The sequence below is a fragment of the Amia ocellicauda genome, chromosome 4 (assembly GCF_036373705.1).
Source record: "Amia ocellicauda isolate fAmiCal2 chromosome 4, fAmiCal2.hap1, whole genome shotgun sequence".
Classification (NCBI taxonomy): Eukaryota; Metazoa; Chordata; class Actinopteri; order Amiiformes; family Amiidae; genus Amia; species Amia ocellicauda.
Window position 1 is genome coordinate 34,421,392 of NC_089853.1, and position 17,256 is coordinate 34,438,647.

General features: G+C 37.7%; 2 protein-coding genes across 4 annotated transcripts; both read right to left on the reverse strand.

The window, feature by feature from the left end:
• Positions 1-2,656: 2,656 nt before the first annotated feature.
• On the reverse strand, positions 2,657-7,905 carry arpin (actin related protein 2/3 complex inhibitor). 3 transcript variants are annotated; one of them, XM_066701945.1, is made up of 6 exons: positions 7,704-7,905; positions 7,177-7,252; positions 6,692-6,797; positions 3,989-4,195; positions 3,337-3,500; positions 2,657-2,960 (listed from the first exon to the last, which is right to left on the reverse strand). In XM_066701945.1, the coding sequence occupies exons 1-6, from the start codon at positions 7,793-7,795 to the stop codon at positions 2,952-2,954; spliced, it is 654 nt and encodes a 217-aa protein (XP_066558042.1). In that variant the 5' UTR covers positions 7,796-7,905; the 3' UTR covers positions 2,657-2,951. The 3 variants fall into 3 exon arrangements, with proteins under 3 accessions (XP_066558042.1, XP_066558041.1, XP_066558043.1); XM_066701944.1 differs by having other exon boundaries at positions 6,692-6,824; XM_066701946.1 differs by lacking the exon at positions 7,177-7,252 and having other exon boundaries at positions 6,692-6,824.
• A 452-nt stretch (positions 7,906-8,357) lies between these two features.
• Positions 8,358-16,101, reverse strand: fam169b (family with sequence similarity 169 member B). Its single transcript, XM_066701943.1, has 9 exons — positions 16,049-16,101; positions 15,010-15,146; positions 14,461-14,563; positions 14,275-14,360; positions 13,482-13,656; positions 12,676-12,858; positions 11,245-11,373; positions 10,703-10,773; positions 8,358-10,215 (listed from the first exon to the last, which is right to left on the reverse strand). The coding sequence occupies exons 1-9, from the start codon at positions 16,083-16,085 to the stop codon at positions 10,072-10,074; spliced, it is 1,065 nt and encodes a 354-aa protein (XP_066558040.1). The 5' UTR covers positions 16,086-16,101; the 3' UTR covers positions 8,358-10,071.
• Positions 16,102-17,256: the final 1,155 nt, after the last annotated feature.

A 17,256-nucleotide genomic window follows, 5' to 3' on the forward strand; every position in this document is an offset into this window, starting at 1 on the left:
ACAATAACACAATACATACATAAAAAAATAACTGAAAACAAGGCAGATATGTATTTATTTATTGTTTATTTATGAGTTTAATTTTCTTTATGGACAAGTTTGAAATCTATGTAAAACATGAGAAAAAAATATATAAGACCAAAACAAGGTCAATTAATTTTAAAGCTGTAATAGCTAATAAAAGGAAAAGTCACTTCTACTGCAATCTCAATCTGAGACAAATTCGTTTATGGTTTTCCTCGAAAGTATGTTTGATATCAAAAGACAGAAAATATCTCTACTATAATAATAATAATAATAATAATAATAATAATAATAATAATCTACTGTTATTATTATTATTATTATTATTATTATTATTATTATTATTATAACTCGCATATCGAACCTGCGCCACCCATTCTACAACTCCATCTTCATCCTCCACCCAATCCTCTCCAAACAACTTTTTTATTTTTTAGTTGTTTGAAATTATTAACAAATGCGTATCTGTGTAAGATATTCCTTTACAAATATGGTTTATATTAAAAATGAAGAAATACTAAACACACACACACAAACACAAAAACGACTTAAGGACAGGGTCCCCATCCATATCTTATGACTTTATTTCTCACAGGAGACATTGAGCTGCCTGTCGTCGCGTAATTACGAGACGTAACGCTGTTGGTCCCTATCCCTTGTATTTATTTATGCAGGTTTTTTCAAATAACAAAGCCTTTTCTTTATAGAAACAACAAATTACCATACAACAAATAAAGAGATTTTGTATACACCATTAATTTGCCAATATATAACGTGTGTACATGACTCTTAAGGAAATAGCATTAAATTGAAACATCCAGGGATTGCTTAAATTGACTTATATATTAACATATAGAATATGTATTAAACATGGATTGTTTACACAGATTTACTGTTTTATATATTTTTTATCGAAAAAAAAAATATATATATATATACGTGTGTGTGTGTGTGTGTGTGTGTGTGTTTTCTTACAACATAAATATTGTAGTTCTTCAAACAAATGTATTCGTAATTAGTAAACTAATAGTAATACAGCTAAAATTCCTACGGGGAAAATATCAGAATATTTCGTTGTAATGACATGTCATTGTATCGAAATAGTAGCATTACTCTCGCATTACTCTCGCATTACTCTCGCATTAGTATTCGGCTACTAACAATCGGCTGGGACTTGGACATATTTTCCATATTGTGAAATTTTCGTTTTAAACCGATTCGACCTGTATTTTAGTTTACAATTTAAAGCTAATATTTATTTTCACGATGTTATATTTATGTTGATATTTATACGTAATTATTATATAATTTGACTGTTTCCGTGCACGCTGCAATACTTCTATTTATATTTCTATATTGTAATATAATCCATTATATAACTTTTATAAATATTACATTATATATTTTTGTAATGTTCTCGTTTGGTACTGTTAGTGTAAAACAGCATATATATCTATATCTATATACAGTATGTGTGTGTGTGTGTGTGTGTATTTCAGCAATATTAAAATGGCAGTACATCTTCTGACATTCAGATGTATTCCATTGTTCCACTTAATACGGTACTAAAATTCTTAACTTAATTAATTCTTAATTCTTAACTTAGAAAGAGTTAGACTAACTTAGCACCCTGCTTTAGTATCTGCAGCAGTGGGTCTTGGGAACCCAATGTCCTGCTTCTTTTTGTTCTCTCACTCTCATTTAACCATCAATTGGCCGAATCAGAGTTTATTTACAATGTTAAACCATTAGAGACATCAGGCTAAATTTCATTGTATATGAGGCAACCAAATTCTCCAACGTTTTATAATTTAAATAATTATAAATTAAGGTTTCAGTTAATTAACTTAGTGTGTAATTGAATCAAAAAGCATCAGGATAGTGGCTCCCCAGGACCACGATTAGGAACCACTGCTATAGAATTTGGGTGCCTTATATACTTTTATTATTTTATTTTATTTTATATTGTACTTTTATATAATGAAAACTCAAACAGGTCAATAGAATATATTCCAATATGCTGTGAAGAATGATTTTTAAGTATCTCTGTGAGATGTAGTCAGTCTGTACATGTTTACTGGAAGAAGGAGTGAGGAGGAAAATAATGCAATATTAATTTTGATTTTAAAAAACAGGGGCAATGGCTTTGAGACCATACTTTGAAGGGATGAAAAGGGGGGGGGAATCGGGACTCATTTTGTACTTGAATATGACCCTAGATTTGTGCAAAAAATGCTGGGAAAGTTATGTTTTAAAAAATCCATTACAGGAAAAAGTCACTTGAATACAACTGAAACCAGTTACACTAACTAATTATGAGACAAAAAAGGGTGGATTCCCCTGAATAAGTAGTAGACACCTGACTTTAAACTACAAGACAATCCAGTATTTGTTCAGTAGTGGGAGGTCTGTACTGTCTGACAGTCCCATCTCATCCCTCCTATCCCTTGCCTTTTATCTGGTGGTAAATATACTAGATTCCCTTGTAACATTACTCCTCAAAATGATGTGCAGGTAAGCACATACTTTGATTGGGAGGTTATAAATAGAGAATATTTGCACTTATTTTGTAAGTTGCCCTGGATAAGGGCGTCTGCCAAGAAATAAAAATAATAATAATAATTCTACATCATATGTATAAATCGTTTAATGATCAGAATTGTATACATTGCTTTAAAAATGGATAGCATTTTATTCTGGAAAAAAAAAGTAATAATTAATCAAATTAAACAAAAAAGTTGGAAAATGTTTTGAAAAATCCTCAGCTATCCAGTGCCAACCTCTGTATTCCTCAGTACACTTGGTAGAGGCAGGTATTTGGTGTCGACACTATTAAACTGGAGTGAAAAGGGGACACAGCGTTCACATGCCAACAAAGCAGCACCTTCCCGCTTGATTTCAGCACTTTGACATTTCTGCTCTCTGCCTCAGTCATCCTGAAATCCAGAAACGCAAAATATAAAATAATTCACTTGGAGATAGACAGAAAATGTTTGCATTTTAGCTTCAAATAAATTAGATTTGCCTTTTTTGTTGTGATATGTCTGAAGCAACACATCCGGTTGCATTATCTACGAAGAACAACTCTTACCTTCTAACTCCCTTCACACAACGTTTCATGGCAGACATACAGACTTTAATGTTGCTATGATATGCAAAACACATGCAACTGTGACAAACTAAATAACATTACAGAGTAGAAGACTGACCATAGATAATGTGAATATATGACCACATCTATTCATGGTAAAGAAATAGATGGACTATTTTTTTTGCCTATTACAGCAAATTCCCTCTTTTTTTTTTTCTTACCCACTCGTCGTCATCTGCTCCATCTCCTTGTGCAGCTAGTTTTGCGGTGCTCCCTGTGTCAGACTTGTTGGCCATGATCTTATCAGTCCAGGAGGCCCCTGCCTTTTCATCACCAGCAAAGTTACACTTGGTCACTGAGCCACCATCAAGCTTGGCTAAAGAAACTACAGAAGGAGGCCAAGAAGAGTGCAGAGGCAGACATATGAACTTATCTGTAACAACAACGACCTGTAACATCACTCCAAAACTCGTTACTCTGAACTTCAACCCTATCAGCTGTAAAGAAAATGATTCTGCCTACTGCTGAAAAAGGTTACAACAATAATATGGTTTTATTATTGTCCCAATAGGAGTCAATTCCCAGCTGTTACTGGTTCAGCCCTTAACTCCAGCTACCTGCAGGTTTTGACAGAATCTAGTTTTTGCAGCTCGAGAAGGCAGCAACATTAATTCGCTTAAAAATGCATGAAAACGGAGACACTACAATATATCTTTACTCTATAAATAGCACATTGCCTGCTCTCTGCTTTGCTGTAGTTATGAAGGAAGCCCGGAGGCTCTTCAGCACACACTACGCCCCGCCGTAGCCGATTCTAGTTTTGTCTCAACACTGCAGGGACAGTTAAAGGCAGGTTTTAATTTCGACACCTACAGATGAAAGGCCCGTCTCCCTTAGTTTTCAGCCTGATTTCCTGGCCCTCCTCCAGCTCTGTCTTCTCCATCTCTCCCTCTGGAATCCAGAAGGCCAGGGTCTCACTGGGGGTGTGCCTCCCCGTCACCTTCACCAGGTCTGCCCTGTTCACTGCAGCCCTCAGCTGCTCCTCTGACAGCCGGTCTGTCTCCCCTTTCTCCTCCACCTCTGGGAATTAAAGACATACAGAGCAAGCAATTAGTTCCTAAAGGTCGATTATCACGGTTTCTACAATGATTGGTTTATAATATGTCTCCATGATGCTGGTAGGAATGTATAAGTAAAGTATCTGGGATGTTTCTGTTGAATTCTATGATATTACTATTTGTTTTGCCCCAACTAACAGCTAACAGCAATGGCAGACACCTGCAAATAACAAAACTTTTATAAAAAAAACATGGGGTCTGATTAAGTCAACATTTTTTTTATTTTTGTTTAAGTGCTACTCTTGTAACACAGAAAGATTCAAACGATGGCCCTTCCACTTATAAAGGTTTACTGAAATATACAATAGTAAAACAACAGGCATGAAACTATATTAAAACATGATAAAAACTATGGAAAACCAAGGCAAAGCTAAGTTCTTGCTTACCACAAACTGCCACGTTACTGTGCAAACTTACTGTGATACACTTTCTTAACGGTCTCACATTCCCACTACATCAGATTATATAAGAGCATAAATAACCTTATGCAACTGTAGCCCAGATGTTATTTGTTAATTTCTGTGTCCTTGTGGGCCCTTTTGTTTGCATCAAACAACTCTGCATAATATGACTCTTCTATCATCTATTGTTTCTCCATTCTGTCCCTAATGTTTTCATCCAGCTGACCTTTTTCATCCATTTCCCAAACATTAGCATCTGATTGGTTGGCTCAAGAGCTGCCATTCAGTTGCAAAATATTACTGGCCAACAAATATTTTTCAGCTCCAATGCAAAGTCATTGCTCAATTTGTCTCCTGCAATATTTTTTCATTCTACTAGTAATCTCTTTATGAACACTTTGTCTTTTGTAATTCTGAGGAACGTTCAGTTCAAATGTCGAAATGAAAATTAATTTTGATTAAAACTGATTGAGCAATTGTTACACTGTGTTGTTTGTCTTGATGATTGGTTGTTTTATGGCAGCACCTTGACACTTGTTTTGTTAGAAGAGCAGAATCTGTGTTTAACAACTTTAAGAAACTTGCAGCAATATGCACAGAAAAATAACATGTGTGCCCAAGCCTTTAACAGTGGGAGGTTTTCTTATGATCATTTCTGCCCTTTGAACATTGAATTGTTGCAAACAGAATTTTCATTGTGCATTTCTACACTATCTCATACACAATATGAAATTCAGGTCTCGTCAACACTTTCAACATTTCTGTTTTACATTGTTTTCCTTCTAAATATTCAGTATTGTTTTATTTTCTTATTGAAATGTACCTTTGAGTGAATCAAAAGTAATATAATCTAATACTGAATGATCAAATATAATATCCAATGGTGGGCAATACTGGATACAGGCTCCTCTGTTTTGTTTTCTTTAACCTGAGCCTTCAGTTACTTGAACCAATTATGTGCTAAACTAATCATATTAAGCACTGTTTCCAGGTTTGAAGTGAACGGTCATTGAAAGTTAGCCCAGACTGTGCTTGACAGAGGAACACCATTGTGGTACAGAGATTCTGAGAAAAAGCTTATGCTCCCATGAGACTTAGTTAATAGTTGTGAGTAGGTAATGATGTGAGAAGCTCTTCACTGTGGAAAAGCAATTTACTTCTGTGATCTGATGTCGTGCTGGAAGCTTCCTGCCTGCCTGAATAACAATTCGCAATTTTCCACACAACCATATGTTAATGTCTTCCTGGTCAGCATGGTGCATCGCAACTTGCAGCTGAATGGGATCTGTTACTGATCAGAAACTGACTCCATAGCATCCAGATGTTCTCAGCACTGTGCAGAGATATATCAGTTGTAAATACCATTCAGACACACACTACTGAGGATCCCATTAGAGTATGCAGCTCACTTCATTCCTGAATCCTTGAAAAGCTTACAATTAATCCACTTTGCTGTATATTATGCTTCCAGTTGAAAAGTTGTAAAACTATAACATTGTCCCGCTTTTGTTAGTTGCCATCCCAATTAACACGACACTTTGATAAAGTCTACAAATGCACAGCAGTTTTCTTGCAAGTATAAGACATCTGCCACTCATGACACCTCATACAAATCCTGTTAGGAAGGTTTAGCACAGTGAGAGCTATAGCAAGCACTTTGCTCCAACATGGTTTTGCCTGCAGCAGTATCTTCATTTGCACGTCATATGCATGATGTATGTAAATCAAATTGAGTAACAAAAAAATCAGATACCAGGATACTGGGAATCTGCAGAGGAACTGGCAGTACTTCTGAGTGCAATATAACCATGTGAAGTGTCATATGAAAACAAGGGCCTAGGCCATATTAAAACTCTGACCTACCCCCACATTGAAAATACGAAAGACTTGTACCAAATAACAGTTTAATTTATGGTCAGAAGACATTTTGTGAAACTTACAACGAATAGATACCCACACACAATACAATTCACAATAGGGTACAGGTTTGTATTTTGTGATTCATGGGTAGGTCTGAGTTTTGATTTGGTCTGCCTGGATTTGAAACAGCCACTTACTGTAAGAAGACATGAGATAGCCTGTGTTGACTTTGCGTGTGTCACTGAAGTTGGGCTCAATCTCATTTCCCTTCGCATCGAACTTCCTCCTATGGGCTTGGCTGGGCTTAATGTACAGAACATAGTAGCGATCCTGTCATTGACATTGAGATGGGAGATGGGCATCAGTGTATAAGATTTCTTTGCAGACAAATTAAACCAAAACAAACATATTGGCCTTCTATCTAACGATTTTCTTTTTTTTTTCAATTCTTAATCAGTGTTTAACCACATCTGGCACAATATTATTGATAAGTGTAGTTTAATTTAAAATATGTATTAATTATATTATACACACACACACACACACACAAATGTCTGTGTGTGTATAACCCCTACCATCATGATAAATGGACAGTGTGTAGACAGCCTCCTAGGTAGTACTACCATATCAGTAGCAGATTTTTGCAAACTTGTTTTTATTGCTTTATTTTATGATTGCCAACCTTTTGATTGTTAGTGTCTGTGATTGCGTGACGCGACACGTCCATCAGCGTCCCCTGCACCAGCACTCCTGCGCCGCTGGAAAACACAGGTCAGCTTTTGTTGGCTCTTTCATTGTGTAGGTAGTTTATATTAGCCAGTGTCATAACAACACATTAATTTTAGTGTATTTTAAAGTCAGACAGTAATATACTTTACAGACCCGCGTAACTAGTTTATATCTTGCATATCTGCCAGGCTAAACCTGAAAACAGGATCTCGCCACCGTGGTGTACCTACAGCCTTACATAAATAACTCGTACATCGTATGAACTCATATGGTGAAAATAAAGGGAAGATAGGGCAATCATACTGACAGCAATGTCTGTGTAGTAAACTGCTTTGCGCACATAAATACAGTGATGTATTGGTTCAAATACACACAACCAAAATTATTACAAATATGAATAATAATGATAATACACATTTCAAGCATTCGTTATTCATAATCATAATACTTCCACGGAAAAAAGTGCAGTACACTTATTACCTCTGGTACACAGACGGCTGCCAAACGACACATATCTTTTCATTGTTCACTGGCTTATTCTGCACCGCTGTGTTGTGGTAAATGCGACTCATTGCACAACAGTCACAAGTTCTCCCGGATTAGGAAAACACGATATTTTGGCATTTATAGAGGTTTTCGCCCAAAACTGCAATCACTTCCCCATTTCTCCAATAACAGTAGTAACATGGATTGCTCCAATGGGGGGGGGGGGGTTATCGCCTTGATATCTAATGACGAAATGTGTAACTAACTAAAATAATAAATAAAATAGTTTAAATAATTAACCGTTTCACATAGATTTGTCTTTATTTTTAAATAATTGCAAATAAAATACATTAGTTAAAAAAAGTATTTATTTTGACCTTTAGTACAGCCATCATGGTATACTCCATCGTAGGTGTTGTCGCTCCCCATGTTTTAAAGAAACATTGCCTTTACGGATGTGTGCTTTTTTACTCTTGTAGTTTGTAGACCTAGACCGCCCTAGACTGTTGAAAATCATATAAATACGTCAGTGAAATTTTAAACCCCCTGTGAATTTTTGGTTATTAATTTATAATCAGAATTTAAAAGACCATATGTTGTGTATTAAACAAAACAATAATTATACAAATATTTATTTATATATGTACACAAACATCTATATCTACATGCTTACATAGTAGCATGATTACATGATTCTGTATGATTACATGATTCTGGGTATATTCCTGCCTTTTATTCTTGGAGATAGTCAACATGGGTTTAGACGAGGCAGATCATGTTTTACTAATCTATTGGAGTTTTTTGAACATGCTGCTGTAGATCAGGTGAAAGCATATGATATGATATACTTAGATCTTCAGAAAGCTTTTGATAAGGTTCTGCACCAAAGACTGATCCTCAAATTGGAAGCTGTAGGCATTCAGGGTAATGTAAGTAGATGGATTATGAACTGGTTGATGTCTAGGAAACAGAGGGTGTCGATTAGAGGAGTCGCTTCTAACTGGAGTGAGGTTGTTAGTGGAGTTCCACAGGGATCAGTACTAGGGCCTTTGCTTTTTCTAATCTATATTAATGATCTGGACTCTGGGATGGTTAGCAAACTTGTCAAATTTGCAGATGATACTAAAATAGGTGGCTCAGCAGATATTATCTTGGCAGCACAGGCTATTCAAAGGGACAATATAGATAATATTCAGTTGTGGGCCGACACCTGGCAGATGAAATTCAATGTGGACAAGTGCAAGGTATGACATGCAGGTAACAAAAATTTCCACTATAATTACACAATGGGAGGAATAGAACTAGATGAAGTATCGCATGAGAAAGACCTAGGAGTCTATGTCCTACTTTCTCCATCTAAACAATGTGGGGAAGCAATAAAAAAGGCAAACAGAATGTTAGGGTATATTGTCAAAATGGTCTCCTCTCGTTTGTAAACTTTCTTCTGTATACATACATTTGGTATGTACAAATATGAAAGGTCTGAATTAATAAGAATAATTTTGATACAATCTTGTAAATAAAGTATTATTTAATATTGAACTCCCACTGTCACAATTGCATTTGTTTCAGCACATACACATATAAGTACAAGTATTGGGTCAGTATCATCTTATTTTCACCCCTTTTCCACCAATTACAATTGCACAAAACTGAACTCGGACTAATGCTTAAACTTCGGCACTGTTAAGACAAAATGTGCCTCCTCTGATATGCATATAATCAAAGCCATCTGGTATTTGTTTTGTACTGCAGGTCCAGAATGCCTCCAGCCTCTCTGTCTTGCCAGTCAGAGGATTTGATACAGCCAACCCCCTGACATGGCAGGTGCTGGCGCTGGAGTTACTAGTGTGCAGGAACTCAATTTCACCCCCCCACACCTGGTGCACTTAGCCAACTGTGCCTGGGAACACCACAGGGGAGATGTTTTGTTCAGTATTGGGGGAGAGCGAGGAGATCATGTTTAATTAGGGATCATGTTCATATTATATGTGTTTATGCCAGCCCAGTGATGGACTGGCAGCCCATCCTGGGTGTATTCCTGCCTTGCACCCTATGCCTGCCGGGATCGGCTCTGGCTTCCCCGCGACCCTCACCAGGATAAGCAGTTTCGAAGATGGATGGATGGATGGATGTTTATGCCATTTAAGTGATTTGTGCCGTACATATCTCTGGCATGTCTGTAAAGCCAATCTGAAGTGAATTCCACAATCTGGATTGGAAGCAGCTCTTCCAGGCTATAGGAAACGCTATCACGCTAGGCACCACACGGGATCCCCTGAAGTCGATTAATCTCATCCCAAAACAAATAAGACCGGCTGTAGTTCTTTACAGTCCACCCAGACTCCTCAGCTCCGAGCTTCTAGTTTGATGTCTTGGCTTGTTTAGAAGTCTGGGCCCCTCCAGCAGCTGTTCCCCTGCGTTTGTGTCCTGTTTTCTGAGTATCACAGACAGAGGCGCCGACACCCTCTGAGAGCTGCTCTGCTGTAGGGTCCGAAGCACCAATCTGTTCGGTTTTTTTTTTTCATACAAAAGAAAGAAAAGAGCCTGTTATTCGTAATATAAAACATTTCTGGCTTTATCAAGTTTTCTTTCACAAATCTTCACATCACTTTTTATGATACTGTAGTGCAATACTATGTAATCATAGCTGTTGGGCTTAACTTTGTTTCTTGTAGCAGGCAGATAACAGCTGGGTGAATCCTCCCTCTGACTCACTGACACCAGCATAATGATCATCATGCAAATGAACCCTGGGTTAACGTGTCAAAAAGTCCATACACTCTGCCCAGTTCTGCAGCTCTCACTTATACATCTGAAATCAAGCTGCTATTACATTTGCGAGAACACTTCCTCATCACATTCAGTAAGATATATTTATAAAGGCGAGATTGGTTGACTTTTCCAGGAAGGTATCATACATAGTAAAAGCAATACCATCCCTCCCCTACAATCCTGAGAATAATCAAGTAAACAAAGGGTAAGAACTTCACCTCCTCCTTCAGATCTTCTGTGGCATTTACTTCTCCTTTGGACACTTCTAAACTCAAAGCCTGTTCTTTACCTGTAAAGAAGAATTATAACCGGAGCTTTTACTTCTCCAAAAATACTGCGTCTACAAATGTCATTCAAAAGTGGGTTGGAAAACTGGAAAACCATTCTATTGATGTGACTGCCCTGTCTTGATGCAAACACAGAAGCTTTGTATTTATTTGCTTCATTTTGAAACATGTTATTTTCACCCCGGACCTTATTTACAGTCAAGATGAATACAAGATGAAAGAAAAGGCATCCCACTCACAATTATCGTATCTTGTTGGAAGATGTGCAGCCCATCAGCAGACATGAATAATGACATCAACCGTGGCAGGACACTGTTGTCCATATCATCACATTCATGGTCCCCTTGAATTATTTTATTTTTTTCTACTTGACAAAGCACATGCTTTCTAGTATAATACATTCCAGCCAAATATACTTTTGCTATGACATTTTGTAATGTGACAAACTTTTTATATAAAAGAAGGCTTCTCACTGTTTTTCGGGATGTGGCTGAGCTGTATTTGTAACCACACGCTGCGTCTCTCACCCCAGCCACCAGGGGCCTCCACCTCATACAGACGATCCCTCTGTTTTTGGTGGGTCAGAAGGTATTTCCTGCACACTTGTGAGAGGGAGACACACTGAAAAGTCAGGGTGCAGGCCAGAATCTCCTCACCATCCTACAACAAACAGCCATATGCATGCACAAACCAGCACTGTCTGTTTACAACTGGCACTGAGCTGGTATACCATCAACTGTCCTCCCACGCCTATGAGCTTTTTTCTCCTGCCTTGCGAACACCATTAATTATAGTGGCGCATTGATCCTTTCATTGTAAAATAACTAGACGCACACTTTAAATAAATCATTCTCCTGCCACTGTTGATTTGCCATATCAAAGGCCATAGTGTAGATTCTTTCCAAACCAAACTTGTGAGCTGTTTTTGTGATTTTAACTCAAGCAGTTAGTACATTTAGAATTGTCTCCCTAGTTCACTTTCTAATTAATATTTAGCTTGTCATGTCAGTGTCATTAATAAAGGCTTAACGTCTGTTATAGCTTAACTGCAAGGGTCAAAGTCTAAAGCTCCTTGTCACAACACTCACTGTGATTCATTATACTTGAGTATTTATGATGGATGAATCAGTCATGTAATATCTCTGAATTATCTACCAAGGAATTATATCACATATTTCTCCCACCCACAATAATGAAGCTGGGTAAAAAAAAAATACCCTGTGTGTTTAATCTCTCCCAGTATTGTGATACATCACTTCCTCATTGCCCACTTGTTTGCACAGGGAGAGTGTACAAGCGTGCACCTTCACAACACTCAAGTGTCACGCACAAATCTCTGCAATATTACAAAATGTCACTTTTTAAAGTTAATTAGAAAGGCTTAAATTCTACTGCTTGGTTGTTTGAACCTTTTCAGATATTGCTTGGATGTCTGTGGCATTTTTAACTAAAGATCCAGATATTATTTAAAGTTGGTTTTACTTTGTGCTCTGTGCCTTTAGTAGTGTTGCTTCGTTTTCATCATTCATTTTTAACATACACAAAAGTTATTGGAATTAAATATTGGCCTTTTAAACAAAATTGTACATTTCAACCTTCATCCAACACCTCCAAAGATTTTCACCTCAGTGGAAAGGGATTTCAAATCATAGGGATGGTTTAATAAATACAGCCATTAAACTTTACCAACAAAAGATTGTATTTTATAAATACAGTCTCCCAGTCTGACTAATTAAAGTGATAGGAGACTTTGGGATGAAAACTTTTAATTTAAAAAGTCAAGATATCAGATTTAATTGAGAAGAATACAGTTATGGGGATGGGCTTCAACAACTCAATTAACTGTAAGAGGAGGAGTATTACAAAATAATAACTATCCCAAAGGAGGATAATATGAGACTTACCTTCATACATGCTGGGAGATATTGGATTGCTGATCCCTAGGGCCTCCTCTTTCCCGAAGGAACTACAGAAGTCTTCTAACATCTCCAGAGCAAACCCCCTCCGCCTCCAATGTCTCCTCACAAACAGAGTGTCCAGTACAGGGAGTTTGTAGGACTGACTGGTGAAGCTGTCACACAGGCTGCCTGGACATAAGAAAATCAACAATGGTCTTTCTGAGACACAAACGAACAGTGGAACTTTAGGCAAAAGAAGCTAATGTTAAATGTATTAGGAAACGTAGGAAAGAAAAAGACAAGCAATATACATGTCAAGCTGCAGTAGTCTCCCATCCATGTTTTATTTTAGATTACAAACAGAAAGAGCTACCTACATTGAAATACATTTAGTTATATATATATATATATATATATAATTTGTCTGGAAGTATTCATGTGTTTCACAGATCAGAAACCCTGTGTATGTTTTTGGTTCAGGATGTATCTGCAGGACAGGGGCCCCATCCCTGGTCATAGATATCCCTAAATCCAGTGAATTTCATAGGTCATCCAAAATCACCAGTTTCTGAAGTCTGGGAACACATGTTAGTTATCGATCGAGTATGTAAATACAGTCACTAGTTCCATTGGGGGAACTCTGGTCTCTGAGGGCCAAAGAGTATTCAAGTGATCAGAATTAAATGTTTCCAAGTCTTGTAAATTGAGGTTTGAAAGACCAAATTGCAAACTACTTCTATAATGATCTTTATTATTATAGGTATTTGACACCTGATTTATTTTGTTGCCCCATCCCCCTGGTTTCCCCACACCTTTCCGCTTCACTGTGTAAAATCCAACTGCCTCTCCGTTGCTCCATGTGATTTTTCCGAGCTCCCCGGCAGGGTGTAGGGAGAAGGCCAGCTCTGATTCTAGAGGCCTCTCCAGGATCCCAAAAATAAACTGACTGAGGAGGAACAGCACCACCCTCTCTCCAACAGACTGCACCTATGGAAACCTGCAGGATAAATCACTGGATGCTGCCGGCAAATAGCCCCTTATTTCCAGCTGGGTAAGAGACTGACACATCTTAAAATAACATATAATTAGAATACAGCAAACTCAATGCCTGGAGGTCCAAAGCAACTTCTGCCTCTTGGGCCAATTGAGCATTCAGTTCTTTAATAATTGTGATAACTGGAGGCCTCAAAATTTTGAACCTATTCCCTGACTCTTTTGTTTTGTTTTCCATCAATACCCTCACAATTTAAAATCTGAATTGTCCATCAACTCAGATCAGTGCTACACCCCTGTACTGATTCAAAAAAGATCTGTTAGCTAACATGCTTCCTCTGAAGCATGCACTGCCAAGCCATACACTTATTTTCCACCATGCAAGTGTACCATGCAAACAGCACATCTATAGAATCATCTCTCTGATGAAACACCGCTCATAGCCGCCCTTTGACCTGCGTCAAGTGCCTAAACCCTCCTATGTTAACCAGAGGAGGTGTAACAGTGAACTGAGTTCATTCAAAACTGCCAATTCCAATTGGGGAGGGTAAAAACAAAGACAAAAAATGCCTGTTCCAAATTAAAAATAACATTAGATGACATTAAACTTACCGTGACCAGCCCCACTCTTGAGGGGTTTGAGGTCTTCATCACATCGGCCACAGACCACCATCTTCCATCCAGATACAGGGCGAGCACTGCAGCAGCAACAGCAAGTGAAAATATTGCTTCTGCACAAGTAAATGGATAGGAGAGACACAAGGCCTATAGAGCTGGGTGTTTCGGTAAAGCACCTACATTGGGTCTCCTCCCCTGGCTGTACAAGCGCCAGTACTGTGTGGGCTGGGTCGTCATCACCAAACAGAGAAAAACGAGCCACATTCGAGATTTTAATCTTCACCTGTTGGATGAGTTACAAAACAATGAACGACTAGCCCGAGTCAAACTGCATATTGCATAGTCCCTCAAAGGCCTTGAATCTCAAGTTTTCGTCTTTAGAAAACAATTAAGTGTTCCTAAGTATTCCTGCAGTCATTTGAAGTAAAAAGCTGGATACAGAGAATAAGATATTACAATTATTTAAATATATATTACTAGGCAGTTGTGTGATTGTTCTTATTAATCCCGTAAATTCACTACAAAATATGCAAAATGTGTATAAAATGTCGTGCAGGTCACAGATAACTTATGCCAGTAGTACTTGGATAATTTTATTCCAGATTTAGCACGTGAGTTCTGATTAAAATACCACAATTCCCTTGAAAGGGTAATGTATTTACATAACAGGGAAATGGAGACTGAAGTATGCTCTTCAAAAGAAAGTAATATATAGATAAGTAAGATGACCTTTGCACTGTCAGGAGGCACAAACCAGCTCGTCACACATGCGCTGGTTGACTGCAGATGAGACAAGCAATCATCTGAGGATTTCTTCAAGGTTTCATAGCTCACATCACACAGAATATCCACAGGATAGTCTCCCCCTAGTGGTGCAGGTTACAAGTTAATGCAATCAGGATTGTAGGGTTACCATATTATTATTATTATTATTATTATTATTATTATTATTATTATTATTATTATTATTATTAATTAGCAGACACCCTTGTCCAGGGCGAACTCTATGACCCCTGTCCCTCATGGATAACATCATAACAATATCTGTCCATAGACTATATTCCAAATATAAATTCTACATTGGAATTCACTGGAAGAATAAAGCTAAAGCATGGCAATATATAGAAATGTATTTTTGTACAAAGGGAGTTGTTATTGTTTTTTGCTTTATTTGAAATAAAATATGATGCACTAATGAAGCAGTAGGCGGAATCTGAATGAACGCAGTGGGTTTCCTATACGACCCATTAAGACCGAACACAGACGTCCGCCAGTAAGTGAACTACGAAAGACACGAAACTTTGGTTCCGGGTTTTTGCTCGTATTTAAAATAAAAGTATGTGTAATTAAAACAAACCCAAGTGTTAACAGAACAAATGTGAGCTGATAATACCCCCAATACAAGTTCAGATTGCTACCTTGTATCAGTTATTCTGGGATCGATTTCCCCATAAATTAAACTGAAAGAAAGGTCTTGTCTAGCATTCAGGTAAACTGATCGTTGCATCGTTTGTCGCTAATGAAGCCTAATAAGAGTGTGCAATTACAGTATACGTTCATGAATTTATAACATCAACGTGAAATAGCACGCTGAAGAAACTGAATTAAATTATGCCACTAGTCCTTACTAAGCGATTACTCTCCCTGTTTGTCTGTGCAGTGAATGACACTCTTGCACACTATTGTGATGTATGGTACGCGTTGCAATGTCTGTTTGGCTTGTAAGTTGTGTGGTGTTGTTTTACAAAGACGATCTTGTTTTTCCTACCTCTCTCTGACAGATGACTTTTTGGAAGGGTTTCCATTTTATGTGCACTTAAAACAACCCTGCTCAACGGCACCCCCTCCGGGTCCAAAAGCCAGTTTGCAGCTCAGAATTATTATTAAAAGATAATACCTTTGGGTCTCAGAGGTGTAGCCTAAGTCACACATATTGGCAAGATAATAGATAATAGTCCTAACGCATGTGTGAAAGCTGTTTCTGGTGGCCTGGGCTAGATCAAATTGAACCCATTCTAATTTGAATGAAAACTGTGCCTGCAAAAACAACACAGAGAGTCTTGGTCCTGGTCCTTGGTCTTTTCAAAATGTATACAAGAAAATAAAGATAAGAGATTATGGCTTTCTGTGCAGGAGTGTGGCCTACTTTTATAATTCTTACATGTGTAGGAGACCAATGTATTTTCACGCCCTGCACAGTAATATCACTACAGTAAAGCATTAAAGATCAGTTTCCATGTGAACTGATTTCAGTTTCAAGGCAATCTTGGTAGCCTGTTTTGTGTTGGAGGGTCCGGTATTTGGGGGGCAGGTGGCAATCCTATCCTAAGGCCATGTACAGTACTCCCCCATCCACTTAAACGATTTATATAAAGGACATAGAGTGGAGCAACATACATAGTTTTCATTTAAATTGTTGACTGATAAAGTGGTGCTCGATGCCTAACTATGGGCAAACATTCCACAGGTGCAGACCAACTTGACCCTGGTCTCCTACAACATTTGTTATCTTTTAACACATATTTGTGTCTGGTAATATTCGCCAAGTATGGAAAGCTGCTTATGTTCTACCACTCCATAAGGGAGGTGATCCTAGTAATCTTAACTCCCATCCAATCTCAAAGCTTTCTTGTCTTTATTAAGATTTTTGAATCATTGATAAACATTCATTTGATCTACTATCTGTCTGAAAGAGATATCCTAAACATACATCAGTCTGGTTTTAGGTGTGGTCACAGCACCCTTTCTGCAGCTGTTTATAAATGACATTGCCAGAGCCCTTGATATGAAGCAAAAATGTGCTGCATTATTTATAGATCTGTCAAACAGTTTAGACACAGTTGATCATGTGCTGTTGTTAAATATTCTTAACCTCTATTGGTTTTGATAAGGTCACTTATACTCAGTGTATTGACATCTGACTCCTTCATGGTGGGAAAATGGGTACCACAGGGTTCAATGTTACACAGCATGACA

Bases quoted from the DNA above. Each gene is read 5' to 3' on its own strand.
- fam169b (XM_066701943.1), bottom strand. From the start codon at position 16,085: ATGGAAACCCTTCCAAAAAGTCATCTGTCAGAGAGAG. The intron at 14,361-14,460 runs GTAGGTGCTTTA...TTGCTGCTGCAG, and splicing joins GCCAGGGGAGGAGACCCAAT to TGCTCGCCCTGTATCTGGAT. The intron at 13,657-14,274 runs GTAAGTTTAATG...AGGTTTCCATAG, and splicing joins CAAGAGTGGGGCTGGTCACG to GTGCAGTCTGTTGGAGAGAG.
- arpin (XM_066701944.1), bottom strand. From the start codon at position 7,795: ATGAGTCGCATTTACCACAACACAGCGGTGCAGAATAAGCCAGTGAAC. The intron at 7,253-7,703 runs GTAATAAGTGTA...TGTGTTTTCCAG, and splicing joins CAGCCGTCTGTGTACCAGAG to CGGCGCAGGAGTGCTGGTGC. The intron at 3,501-3,988 runs GTAGGTGTCGAA...CTCCTTCTGTAG, and splicing joins GGGAGACGGGCCTTTCATCT to TTTCTTTAGCCAAGCTTGAT.